The sequence below is a fragment of the Saccopteryx bilineata genome, chromosome 5, assembly GCF_036850765.1.
Source record: "Saccopteryx bilineata isolate mSacBil1 chromosome 5, mSacBil1_pri_phased_curated, whole genome shotgun sequence".
NCBI classification, from domain to species: domain Eukaryota; kingdom Metazoa; phylum Chordata; class Mammalia; order Chiroptera; family Emballonuridae; genus Saccopteryx; species Saccopteryx bilineata.
This window is the reverse complement of record NC_089494.1, coordinates 134,648,696-134,662,222: the sequence shown is the minus strand read 5'-3', so window position 1 is coordinate 134,662,222 and position 13,527 is coordinate 134,648,696. Positions and strand designations below refer to the sequence as shown.

General features: G+C 43.5%; 1 protein-coding gene across 25 annotated transcripts in view; it reads right to left on the bottom strand.

Moving 5' to 3' along the window:
- The window catches only part of SVIL (supervillin), a 304,969-nt gene that overhangs the window by 72,848 nt on the left and 218,594 nt on the right, over positions 1 to 13,527 (bottom strand). For 16 of the 25 annotated variants that reach the window (XM_066280539.1, XM_066280541.1, XM_066280542.1 and 13 more), the window contains 7 exons: positions 10,121 to 10,201; positions 6,629 to 7,525; positions 6,071 to 6,241; positions 5,370 to 5,404; positions 4,581 to 4,642; positions 4,140 to 4,279; positions 1,610 to 1,705 (listed from right to left, as the gene is read on the bottom strand). In XM_066280539.1, coding sequence (XP_066136636.1) covers positions 1,610 to 1,705; positions 4,140 to 4,279; positions 4,581 to 4,642; positions 5,370 to 5,404; positions 6,071 to 6,241; positions 6,629 to 7,525; positions 10,121 to 10,201 — 1,482 coding nt within the window. The remainder of the gene's footprint in view (positions 1 to 1,609; positions 1,706 to 4,139; positions 4,280 to 4,580; positions 4,643 to 5,369; positions 5,405 to 6,070; positions 6,242 to 6,628; positions 7,526 to 10,120; positions 10,202 to 13,527) is intronic. The other 9 variants (XM_066280534.1, XM_066280537.1, XM_066280549.1 and 6 more) reach the window with 5 other exon arrangements.

The following is a 13,527-nucleotide window of genomic DNA, read 5'->3' as shown; positions in this document are numbered from 1 at the left end:
TTGCTTAATCCTTTCACCCAGCCCCCAGACCCCCCCGTCTGACAGCTGTCAGGCTGTTCTCTGTAATCTATGAGTCTGTCTTTATTTTGCTTGTTAGTTTATTTTATTAGATTCCACTTATGAGTGAGATCATATGGCACTTGTCTTTCTCTGGCTTATTTCACTTAGCATAATAATCTCCAGGTCCATCCATGTTGTCACAAAGGGTAAGATTTCTTTCTTTTTTTATGGCTGCATAGTATTTCATTGTATAAACATGCCACAGCATTTTTATCTAATCATCCACTGATGGACACTTAGGCTGCTCAAAGATCTTGACTATTTTAAATAACACTGCAGTGAACATGTAGTGCACTTAGTCTTTCAAATTAGTGTTTTGGGTTTCTTTGGATATATCTCAGGAGAATTGCTGGGTCATAACACAGTTCCATTTTTAAGTTTTAGAGATAATTCCATACTGCTTTCCACAGTGGTTCTACCATTGTGCAAAAAAGGAAACTGTGGTGCACTGTTGGTGGGAATGCAAATGGGTGCATATGGGTTAGTTAGAAAGAACCTTTCACTCCTTATCTCTAGCACTTTCTCTCACAGGTTTCTGCCAGCTTTTATTATTATTTTTTTAAGGCACTTAAATTTGTAATTCCCAGCAACTTGAAAAGTAAAGGACATTTTAGACAGTGGGAAGTCCCTTCAGCTCTCCGGCAGAGCAGACTTCCAGTTCTATGGCCACAGGGGCTCCTCACAAGGCCCTTGCTGACACTGGCAATCCAATTCTCAACTCCAGCAAAGGTACATTCCACCCCGACTCCTGTCAATCCCCACTGCACACACTGTCTCGGAAAAAAGAGCAGTGTTGGAGTTCCCGGGTATGTACTGAAGATGGCAACCCTGTCTTGTTTGGTGTCTTCCCTAAGGTCAACAGGTGAACAGGGATGGTGACTTCACCCTCCTACCCCAACGAAGTCTCAGCTTCCGGCTCGTGCCAATTTTATTTCTGCACTGTCCTGTTACTTCTTTTATTCCTATTTTTCACCTTTGTGTTTTGGCCCATAATAGTAACATTGATGGGGTATTTACATGGCTGAGGACAAAATTTTAAAACACAATAATGAAACATCTTTTAGACACGATACATTGTTAATATCTTAACCCCAAATATAATGGCATTGTCTATACATTTGAAACAGGCAGGATTGTTTTTAACATCTATCTGTCTCTACACATTAAAAAAACAACAGCTGAGTATTATCAGAATTTCAATATTTACATTAACTCCCATTTTTCTATTCATCTTTATTAAGTGCTAGTGTTTTAGGCTGAAGAAGGACATTTCTTAGGAATGGATATGTTTATGAAACAAAACAAAACAAATGGATGAGTTAGTGTGATCCCAGTTCCAACACGTCACAGAAGCAGGTAGATGAAATGTTTTCCATGCAGTTCACATGAAGTTATCTTGCACTGTGATAAACTACGGCACACATTCCTGGAATAACTCATTGCACTGACTTGTTTGTCAAACAAACAAAAGGCATTCAAGACTCTGAGGCTCCATCTGCTGTCTAGCACCTTTGCCCCTGGGCCGCATGCTGCTGGTGCTGTCCAGTACCTGGTGGGCTGCACAGTGCTCCTAGCTACAGTGGGACTAGGAAGTCTCGTCATTACAGGGTGGGTGGCCACAGAGCAGGAAGCAGGGAGAGGTTCACTTTAAAGCAATAGCCAAAGAAGGAACATTCATAAGGAGAAAAGGAAAGAAGCATTAAGGAAAGCACAGTTTCCCATCCAGAAACGTGAAATCAAACATTTCAACATCATTTGCTCATTACTTTGGGAGGATCACAAAAGAACTTGAAAAGCAGTAACAAACTTAGGAAATAACAGACAGACACGACTCAAAGTAAGTGCAATAAGAACAAGCTACCTTCAGAAGAAATGTCCTGGTTTAAAGAAGTAATTTCATTCCCTTTCTTTTCTCTGATCCCATCCTATCATCCCTTTCCCTCTGTCCGCTTTCCCTCTGGTCCCTTTGATTCTGCCTCTGCCTCAATTCTGTTCCTCAGTTCACACTGATCATTGGAAAAAGACTGGTGAAATTATATACACATAACACAGCATTATAGAGAGCAGAAAAGCAAATCCTGGAGAAAAGGGAGGAGGGTGTTGGGGGAAGGGGGTAAGGGGGATGTTGAGGGGAACATAGGGGTGGGGGTGCATTCAGGGGGACACTAGAATCTATGTAAACATAATAAATTAAAACCAATAAAAAAAGTAATCTCAAAGAAAGTGATGTCAACTGCCAGGCTATCAGTAGATTATGCTCATTTTTAGAATGTTTTTCTGAATTTTTTTTTAAAGAATCCATGCCCTCCTATTATCTAGAAGCACATCAAAGTAGACCCAGCAAGCCTTACAATGTAATAATTTTTGCTAATATTTACTGTTTTGCTTATATTTACTGTTACCATGGGTAGCTGCATAGTATTTTACAATAGCCTCTCAAAAATCAAAATTTAAATGAAAAAGAAAACTGATTTGCTTCAAGTTCTTAATAGGTTATAAGATATATTTATCCACATATATACCAAAATGTTGAGAAATAGCTGAGGAAGGATGTGAAGGCAACTGATCAAACAGGTGTGCGTTGTGACATAAACACCTCAGGGAGTTAACACCAAGTGTGACGCATGTGTGTGTGTCCAGGGGAAGCACAAAACAATTTTTAAAAAATCCTAATAAAAATTTCCATTTGATGGAAATAATTATCCCTGAATGAATGACTTTGGTAAATCCACGCTGAATATATTAGAATAGTGCTCCAAAAATTACTTCCTCTATAGCTTGAAAAGTTATCAACCTTCCAATTAATTTTAAAAAATGTTTGGTTATTTAAAAACAAAAAGAACCCTTCACTTTTCAAGATATATACTAAAATATTTGTGAGAGAAATGATATTGGGGGTTTGCCTGAAAATAATGTGCAAGGAAAGGGGAAGTGGGATGGGACTCAGGAGCAGAGGAGCTGATGCTTGTGAAGACTGGGTGAGGGTACATGAGGCTCATTATATAACCCATCTACCTTCATGTTGGAGATTTTCCAGTGTAAAAAAGATTAAAAAAAAAAGGCCTTGGCCAGTTGGCTCAGAGGTAGAGCATCGGCCAGCGTGTGGAAGTCCCAGGTTCAATTCTTGGTCAGGGCACACAGGAGAAGCAACCATCTGCTTCCCACCCCTTCCCCCATTTCTCTGTCTCTCTTTTCCTCCCACAGCCATGGTTCAAATGGTTCAAGCAAAGTTGGTCCTGAGTACTGAGGATGGCTCCATGACTTTAGCCTCAGGGGCTAAAATAGTTCAGTTGCCAAGCATCGGGGCTGCAGCCCAGCCAGGCATAGTATCACCTGGGAGGCACTTGTCAGGTGGATCCTGGTCAAGGTGCATGCGGGAGTCTGTCTCTGCCTCCCTGCCTCTCACTAAATAAATAAATAAATAAATAAATAAATAAATAAATAAATAGAAAAGCAGAGACAGCCCTGGCCTGGCGTGCAGAGGTCCTGGGTTCGATTCCTGGCCAGGGCACACAGGAGAGGTGCCCATCTGCCTCTCCACCCCTCCCCCTCTCCTTCCTCTCTGTCTCTCTCTTCCCCTCCCACAGCCAAGGCTCCATTGGAGCAAAGATGGCCCGGGCGCTGGGGATGGCTCCTTGGCCTCTGCCCCAGGCGCTAGAGTGGCTCTGGTCGCGGCAGAGCGATGCCCCGGAGGGGCAGAGCATCAACCCTCTGGTGGGCAGAGCATCGCCCCTGGTGGGCATGCTGGGTGGATCCCAGTCGGGCGCATGCAGGAGTCTGTCTGACTGTCTCTCCCCGTTTCCAGCTTCAGAAAAATACAAAAAAAAAAGAAAAGCAGAGACAAATTACAAATTTCTTCCGCAGGCTTTTCTAGTACATACACTAGATAACACAGCCCATTATGAGGTTCAGAGAGACCCCAGTAAGAAAAATCCCTAAATACCAACTTCTCTATGGCTTCTGACTAAACCCTCTCCCAATCACCTCACTTTATTTAAAAGTCTTTAAAGAAAGGTCTTTTCCTTTTTTTAATTAAAGAAGACATTGCCCAGGGCCCAGAGGGCAGAAGGGAGACTCACGTGGCTGCAATGACCACCTCCTCGGTGGTCACGGGCTGCGTGTGGGACCTATCTTGCAGACGCCGCAGCCTTTGCTCCACGGCCGCATTTCTTGAACATCGTTTTGGGACATTTTTGTCATCAAACAATTTTTCCATTTCCTGAGATCAAAAACATAAAATCCTCATGAATTTGAGGAAAAAATATTGGGGCAGCAAAATGTCTCTACTCTGTTCCCTCACGCTACCCCCCAGGGAACAGTCTGTGAGGTTCGAATCATTATGGGAAGCCAACACGCTGCTGGGTCAGCTGGTGGTTGCAACAACCAAGGGTCTGAGGAGAACCACAGGTGGCCCAGAGCGAGGTGGGTGCAGAGGGCTCAGGTGCAAGACACAGGCCAGAGCAGTGGATACCTCCCTTAAGAGGTGACAGTGCCCACTCAAATACAACAGAATGTCTTACCCTGAAAAGCAGCCTCTTGGCAGCAACACTCAACTTGGCTCGTTCATCCACCTTTCCTTCGTCTGTAAAAAGCCACAGATAAAAGCTGGACATCATTAGCAAGTGTAGGTAAAGATTCTAACAAGTTTCCCACGGCTGGCCTAGAAATCCTTTGACTAGAAGAACAGACATACTAAAAAGTACAATCGGCTCCCTTGTGAGGAACCTATTCTTCTGCTCAGCGAAAGGTGTTCATTTTCATTGCAATTGATCAAACAAAACTCTGTCTAGACCAGGGGTCTCAAACTCGCGGCCTGCCGAACAATTTTGTGTGGCCTGCAGACTAATCCACGGGCTTACTTAATTTTATCCAAAATATTTTGAACTTCGTGGATTAGTCTGCGGGCCGCACAAAATTGTTCGACGGGCCACAAGTTTGAGACCCCTGGTCTAGACCGTAATTTTCTACTGTGCTATTTGACAAATTGATATTTAATGGTTTTTTTGGTGTGTGTGTGTGTGTGGGGGGGTAAAGAAATGTCTCTTTTTTATCGTTCAATAGCAGCAGTAATAAGAAAAACCTGCTTCTTTGGTTAAATCTGTTGTTATATTATTCTCACATAGCAATTCTCTAACTCAAAAATAAGGGAAAGATCATCTGAAAACTCTAGTTTGGTTTTATTATATTCACAGAAAGGAAGCCTGCAGAAATAGATATGCATGATAATCTTATTTTCCAAAAGCAAAAAATGTTATTTAAATCTCATCTGGGTGAGAGGATAAAAAAGCGAAAGGGAAACAGATACTTGCCCTCAGCAGTTGGCATTTCTGAATTTGATGGTGACCTAGGAAAGACAGTAGCAAATAATAATGACAAAAGATTAGCTGGCAGGAGTAGAGGAGCCATATCAAATATCATATTAAAAGTGAAATTAAAATGCAAGTAAACTTTCTTAAAGAATATCACCTTGATGGCAATGCTAGTTGTGAATACACACGTCCAGTTAACAGACACCAGAGCATACATATGCACACAGACCAGCCGAGTGCGCACTTTTGTAGAGACAAGCCAGCATCCAGTATGACTTAATGAGCACGGCCGGTGACAATTTCTTAGACAACCCTTATTGTGTTTAGAGATGATCGAGTGATCGTATAAAACTCAGATGCAACAAGTAGGCAGACATTTATAAAATAAGTATCCCTCATTTATTTTCACTGTATAATCAGGTGAATACTCAATTTGGATTCTAATATAACAAGGGCATAAAAAATTAAAAAACATTCCTTACTTCTTCAAGTCTGAGTGCAATTCAGAGCAGTGTCTTGGGATACTGTTGTCATGGACGACATTCTTTAAAAATACATTTACAGAAGCCAAACAGAAATGCTTATGGATGAGATGGGAGAAATTATAGAACCTGCACACGCCACTTAACTAGCATCAGGACCATCCCTGTGGTGAAACCCCTGGATGAGCTCCCTGGGTTTCCTGACACACAGGTGCCTACCTATCCGATTCCTTTCGTTCTGCTGAGGTTACAGGTTGAGTTCTAAATCTCTCAGAAGTTTTCCTATTTTCACCAGGAGAAAAATAGCGTCGTGGTTTCCGGGACCCTCTCTCCCATTCCACACTGGTAGGCAAGCCACCTCCCTTGGTTGACCTCTCAGGCCGTGATTGGCTATTAGAATCATCAGGAAAGAGGATTCAGCAGGGAAGGGGGGGGGGACAGAGAGAGAGAGGGGGAGAGAGAGAAGGAGAGAGAGAATAGAGTAAAGGTTTATGCATCTCAGTGAATCAAGGCACAGGCACGACCAAATCCCGCTGCATGCCCGTCCCATGCATGAAAAGGAGGTGGGGCATTCCAGAGACCCAATCCTCCAGCTCCCCATTAGTAGGCGAAGCAGAATGGTAGTTCTGGGGCCATGTCCTCTATGGTCTGCCCTGCATACTTGTGAGCTAAGCTTAACTATGACTCAATGCAGAACACAACACAAGTTGAGAAGTGAATAATTCTGCCAAGGACGTGCAAGTGACACATCGGGAGGATGTTGGAAACATCACCTACAGTTCAGGTATCTTGCTCGCACGGGCAGACTCCAGAAATGCATTTCGGAGCTGGGCCACGGAGACCTTGGTGTCCAGCATGCTCACATCCGTGTGGGGCCCCTCCGCTTTGGGACCTGGCTGCTCGGGTTCTCGCTTTGCGGCTGGGTCCTTACCCTGTGGGGCCTGGAGCTGAGGGGGGCCCGTGTAGTCAGACAGGGAGCGGGTGAGGACCTTGTGCTTCCTCCTAGGTGCTTCTTTGTGGTGACCTGTCACTCCGGCATCTTGGGACACAGGCTGGCTCTGAACATATAAAACCATTTTGCTCCTGCCCATTCTCTTAGGAAACTGATGCTGAACTTGATGTGCGTGGGCCAGGCTTTCTGGCTCCTTCTGATGGTCCAAGGTGATGGTACCAATAGCCTGCTGACCCAAGTCCTCATTTCCAGTGGGGTTTTCATGGCTTCTCTGGAGCTCTCCGTCCTTCAAAGCCGAGAGGGCTATCCTGCTTTGCTCAAGTGCTTCTGCGAGGGGCATATCTTCTTCTGCTCGGGGTTCGTAAATATGGAGAACGGGGGCCACCCTCCTCTCACCTTCAAGAGCCTTCACAGAGGGAGGTCTTGTGATGTGCTGGGTGGCCATCTCTGCCCAGCTGCACTCGGACATGCTCTCTGGGGTATCTGAGGTCACCAGCAGCGCGGTGTGCATGGAGTCTGCTGGCTGGACATAGCCACGGCTCGGCTGTCGGGCAGGGCCGGCTGCCTGGCTGGGGACCCTGTCCGAGGCCGAGTGCTCGGGATGAAAGGACAGGGGACGCGCCGGCCCAGACTGATGTCCCCTCCGAGTTAAGGACTCTGCTGCCAGTTCAGGGCTGCTGTGTGCACTCTCCTCTTTCACCAATCTCTCTCTAACTTTAACTCTTGAAGAAAGAAAAAGGGTGTAAGTTGTGAAGTACGGTAACCACTTAGTGGGAAGGCAGCATGCGTGCGTCATGGGTCACCAGGGGACTACGGGGGGAAAGCACTTTGGGTGTTCAATGTCAGAAACCCACTGCCTGCGAGAGGGACGGTTTCAGATGAGTTTCCAAAGGTGCATTGATGTGGGGGGGGGGGCGGCAGAACTCCCAGCACCCTCTGCAGAGCTGAGTGGTCGGAGGCTGTCCTGGGAGCGAACTGTTGCCTTCAGACTGAACAAACACACAGAAGCCACAGCAACGCCCTGGACATACATCAGAGGTGTGCACGACCCCTGGGTGCCACTGCTGTGAGCGGGAGGGGGGCTCCCACAGGTGCAGGCCTAGCACAGGCTATGGGGTGGCTTCCAGGCAGGCCTTCGCCTAGTGTAATTTCATCATCTCCTTGAACTGTGTAAGAGCAGTCATGATGATTTATTTATTTTTATTGGACTCAAGACACAACAAATAATCACCTCTTTCAAACACATAACATTCAATGCAGACGGCATTCATCACTCATCAACTCAGAAGACACATCACCAGTCTGAACATCATCACCATGAGCAACTGTAGCACCCAGAAGAATGTTAGAGAAAATAGATTTGAGCATAGAAATAACAGAAAGAAACAGGTTCTCTCCTGTGGCATAGCAATTCCTCCTAGGCTGTTGTTAAAAAGCAACGTGACAAAGAGACTGCTCTATTTGTTTCTGGAGCTATTTAAGTATCTGAGAGCAAAGCTGAAATCCATTTTAAAAAGCCAAGTGTCTATTTTTCTAATTACTGCAGAAGCAAAGTAGCCAAGAGCTCTGGCCAAGGGTCCTGGGAGATATCTGCTCAAAGCCAGCCTCAGGCCCTGGCTGGTTGGCTCAGCAGTAGTGCATCGGCTCAGTGTGTGGAAGTCCCGGGTTTGGTTCCTGGCCAGGGCACACAGGAGAAGCGCCCATCTGCTTCTGCCCCCTCCCCCCTCTCCTTCCTCTCTGTGTCTCTCTTCCCCTCCTGCAGCCAAGGCTCCATTGGAATAGAGTCAGCCCAGGTGCTGAGGATGGCTCCATGGCTTCTGCCTCAGGCGCCAGAATGGCTCTGACCACAATGGAACAAAGCCCCACATGGGAAGAGCATCGCCCCCTGGTGGGCATAAGGTGGATCCTGGTTGGGCACATGAGGGAGTCTGTCTGACTGCCTCCCCACTTCTGACTTTGGAAAAAAATACAAAACAAAACAAAAACAAGCCTCACTGTTCTATGGTTGGACTCAGGCAACTTTCTGCTCAGTCGCTGTATCTTTTAAATGGAAAGAATAATGACAAAATGTAGTGTGATGTTTGCAAAGCACATGACTTTCATAGTCCTAGCTAGTTCTTCTTATTTTTTAAGATACTGTACCTGATTGAGAAAGGGGAAATCATTGAAACTGCTTAGGAATGGATTACTAACTGGGTATAATAAAACAAGAAGAATGTCTCTGGTGTGGGAAAAGTGATTTTTCTTGGGAAATGTAAAACCTTTATTTATTTAATATTAGTCAGCAAAACTAATTATTTCTGATACTTATTTCTTTGAAAGAGACTATTTCCTTAAGTGACCAATGTCCCGGCTAAATTTGATATAAACTCCCACATGTTTTTCAACATAAGACACAGGGTATCTATGTAAACTTCATTAAAGGAAAATCAAAGGCACACATGAAGGGCAGTCACTATGAACAATTTAGGGGGAAAAACGGATTCTGAGTTATTTTCCTCAGACTAGCCAGGGTTGGGCATTTTTATATTTACAAGCTTTTGTTCATCAAAAGAAGACTGAAGTGCAGTTCAAGTTCCCTTGTGGAATGTGTCCTTCTAATCCGAGACAATCTACACATTGTCCTCTGCGGGAGAACAAAGTGACTGCTAGGAACTCAATAGATGGCTGCTTTGTCCTGCCAACTACTTACTCATTCTTACCCCTTCCGCCTCTCCCTGCCCTCAACCTGAAAAATGAAATGATAGGGGTGGGGGAGGTTGTCTGCTTTTAAAACCACAGGCCCTCCAAGTGACAGTGTGTCCCCTTGGAATCTTTCTGGAGAAACCACTCATGTTTCAGTTTCCCTGTACTATTGTGTACAAGAAAAAAAAGCTCCAGAAAACGTCTTTTAAAATATTGAAAACTAACTACTGGATTCCAGATGAGGAGACACAAGAACACAACGGCCAGACGTGCCTGGTAGAGGGGTGCTGGTCAGACAGGACACAGGCCTGTGCTGGAGAGCAGCCCAGGGGTGGGGGAGCATGGCACGTGTGAGTTTTTGAGAGAAGAGAAATGCAAGAGCTCAAAAGATTTTCAAAAAGAGGATCAAAGGAAATGAATGCCATTAGAGGGGGTCAGGACAGTTGAAGGAGAAAAGCAAAGACTCAGGCAGTGATGTCCAGCAGTCCGCTTTGAACACACAGTTTGTAAGCACTCTGTTGTTAGAAAGAGGAGACTCGGCTGTGGGTAGTGTGCAGACCGGCAGGGTGGGCAAGGAGGTGGGCGGGGCAAGCACTCAACACACAGCAGCCAAGGCTTGCCACTGGGTCTACCTGGAAGGCCAGTTGATAAGTGATGGTGTGTCCCCTTCAGAATCTTTCTGGAGAAACCACTCATGTTTCAGTTTCCCTGTACTATTGTGTACAAGAAAAAAAAGCTTCAGAAAATATCTATTAAAATCTCAACATATACACAAAAACTTTACCCCTTTATAGATGGAAATAAAATGGCATCCCATAAGACTGAACTGTTTATTGGCTACGGGAGAACCTGCTGTAATACTGGAGACAGGGAGGGATGATGGGTTTGGGTGTAGGAAGATGGGGGTACGATGACTGGAGAGACAGAAGTTCAAGTCCGGTTGTGACAGATTTCAATGGTCATGCAGACTGTACAAATGTAGTTATAGACAGGTTCTTGCTTGTCAGCATAAACCAAAACTCAAACTAAGGCAATTGTAGAAAACTGATGATAATTTAAAACCTAAAGGCTCATTTTTGTTAAGTAAAGCATAATCTTGGATTTTGAAATATATAAGCACATTCTGCCCTAGTGTTTATATTCACACCATGGAATTCCCAGGACATCTGGTTCACTACTAAAATCAAGAGATAGAGATAAACATATCTAAAGCCAACAAACAGAAATTTTCAGGTAATTTGAAAATATTACAAATCTGTAATAGTCACACTTGGCCCTCAAATATTAGTCAATTCTCTTGTAAAAAGCTGTATTAAAAATATAAGGCAATTTATCACCCATGAGTTTTGTTAAAGCACATTGGTAAGTAGCTAAATATAAAAATAGTATCCAATATACATCAAATAAAGGTAAGAAAAAAAAAGTCAATGAGATCGCATCTTTAATTGCTATTATATTATACATATTTAACACTGAATAATGCCACTGACACAACAGCTACCAATACTAACTCTGTGTGTTCGACAGATGTTGATTGAGTTCCTACCATGCATAAGGTGCTAAGCTAAACTCTGAGAAGTAATAGAGGTGAATCAGGCATCCACCAGCCATTAAAAAGCTTATAACATACTAGGCAAGATACAATATTTTTTACACATTCATTCCTCAATATGCAACAGAATATACTGCAAAGTTGAATATGACAAAGTATATCTGACCCTTGAACAATGTGGGTTTAAAAGGCACAGGTCCACTTATATGTGGATTTTTTTCAGTAAATATACAGTTGACCCTCTGTGCCCCTAGGTGTCCCATCTGTGGATTGAACAAACTGTGGATGTGGAGGGCTGTCTGTGTGTGTTGCTTAATGCCCTTTTATATAAGGGACTTGAGCTTCCGTGGAGTTTGGTCTCCTTTGGGTGGGGTCCTGGCACCAATCCCCTGCAGATACCAAGGGATGACTGTAGTTATCTTTTTGGGAAGTCAAGTTAAATGTAGTGTCCCTAACCGCCATGTTGTTCAAAGATCGGTTATACCTATGCCAGGCTGAAGGTATTTCAGAGAAAAATCTTAGGCAAGGACAACTTAGTGGTAACTATGGAAAGCAAAACACAAGAGGAAAATACTGACTCACATGTTTTTACAATGTAGAAAGAAAAAAACAAAAAAGGAAAATTCTACATGTGAGTTAAAATGCTTACCAACCTATCTGCAAGAATTCTTCAATACCAGGCAGCAAACACATTTTTAGAGCAAAGCAATTTCCAAAAGAATAGAATGATAATACAATAAAATTCTCTGAATTTTCTAAAATTGCTTTATAGTTTGCATTGAAAAGCAAGAATCTGTCTGTGACCACTAACATCTGTCACAGTCAGGCTTGAACTTCTGTTTCTCCAGTAATATACCCCCATCTTTCTACACCCAAGCCTATCCACTCCACCATCCCATTTCCAGTATTAGTATGTTTAGCCTGTAGCCAATAAACAATTCAGATGTATGGGACGCCATTTTATTTCCAACTATTAAGGGTCTAATTTCTTAACATTTAGATAAACATAGAAATCATCTAGCATATTGTGTACAGCTAAGAAAGGACACAATGCAACACAGCCCGGAATATAGAGGAAGAGGAACTAGTGGATACTTGCTTTTGAAAATCAAGTTAAATAATCAATATGCCTACATCACAGAGTTATTTTAAGGCTAAAGAGCTTTTTGAATAATGGAGTACTTTGTAAATTGTGAAGTGCTCAACAACTTGCTGAATATGACCTCCATTAAGAAAAATAAAACTTGATTAGCCTCACCATAAAAAAAAAAAATTATTAGGAGAGTTAAGACTATGTTTAGTCAGCGTTTTATAAAATGGAAATCATAGACACGAGGACTTTCTGGGCTCCATATAATCATTACAACTTAGATAAGGAACTGGGCAAAAAACCAAGTAACTACTACCATGGGACGGGATACTCAAATTTTGACATTTCACAGAGCCCACAAATTATTTGATGATAAGAAATAAGATGGGTAAAGGTACTGTGCTGAGAACATCATAAGCCCTTCAAAATGCTGTTCTCCTCCTCTTCCTTCTTCATAGACAACAGAGCATGGCACATTTATGAATTTCTGTTTTTATATGTTAAAGAGATGTTACAGACATTGTCCCAAGTAAGTCAGTTTGTCTCAAGTAAATTTAAAAGCAGGAGGATTTAGAACAGTATTTCTCCAAGTAACGCTTTCAGGGTCTTTGAGGTTGGCTAAGGCATTTATTTGGGTGAGGTTTTCTGTCATCCAAACCAGAAAATAAAGACAAGGTGGTGGGGAGAGACCTAAATTCACTGAAAAGCTAACTGCTGAAGTCAACAAGGCTATCCTGGGCACTCCTATCCACCATACTGCAGAACGTGGGCACTTCCTGATCCTTTCCTTACTTGCCTCCACACAGCATTAGATACTGTTGTCACCTGTCTTCTATAGCTCCTCCACCACCCGTGTCCCTCAGCTTAGGACATCTGCTCTCTCTGTTCCTTCTCCTCCAGCAGCCTCAGCCTCTAGGACCTCATCTAGTGTTCACTTCACACCAACCACCTTCCAACCTTCACCTCCACTCCAATCTCCCCCTTGAACTCAGACTCCTGGGTCCAACTGGCGACTTGACATTTGCACTGGGACATCTGGCAGACATCTTCACCTTCACATGTCCAAACAACAAAATCTTCCTTTCCCTGCAAGTTTCACTCGTCCTGAGGCCATCCCTCATTCAGCAAATGGCCACTCCTGCTGTGAGGTGCCCTGACCAAAAACTTGAGGTCACCTTTGACTCTCATCTCTTTCTCTCATACCTCACATCTAAGTCATCAGCAAATCCTAGTGTTACCTTCCAAATATAATGTCTTTTCATTGTCTCTGCTTCTATCCTTTGGATTCAAGTCACCGCCATCTCCCACCTAGATCACTGAGATGACCTCCTAATTATCCTACCTGTTTTCATGCTTACCCACCAGCAGTCTATTTTCAGCTTAGCAACCAGGGGAAT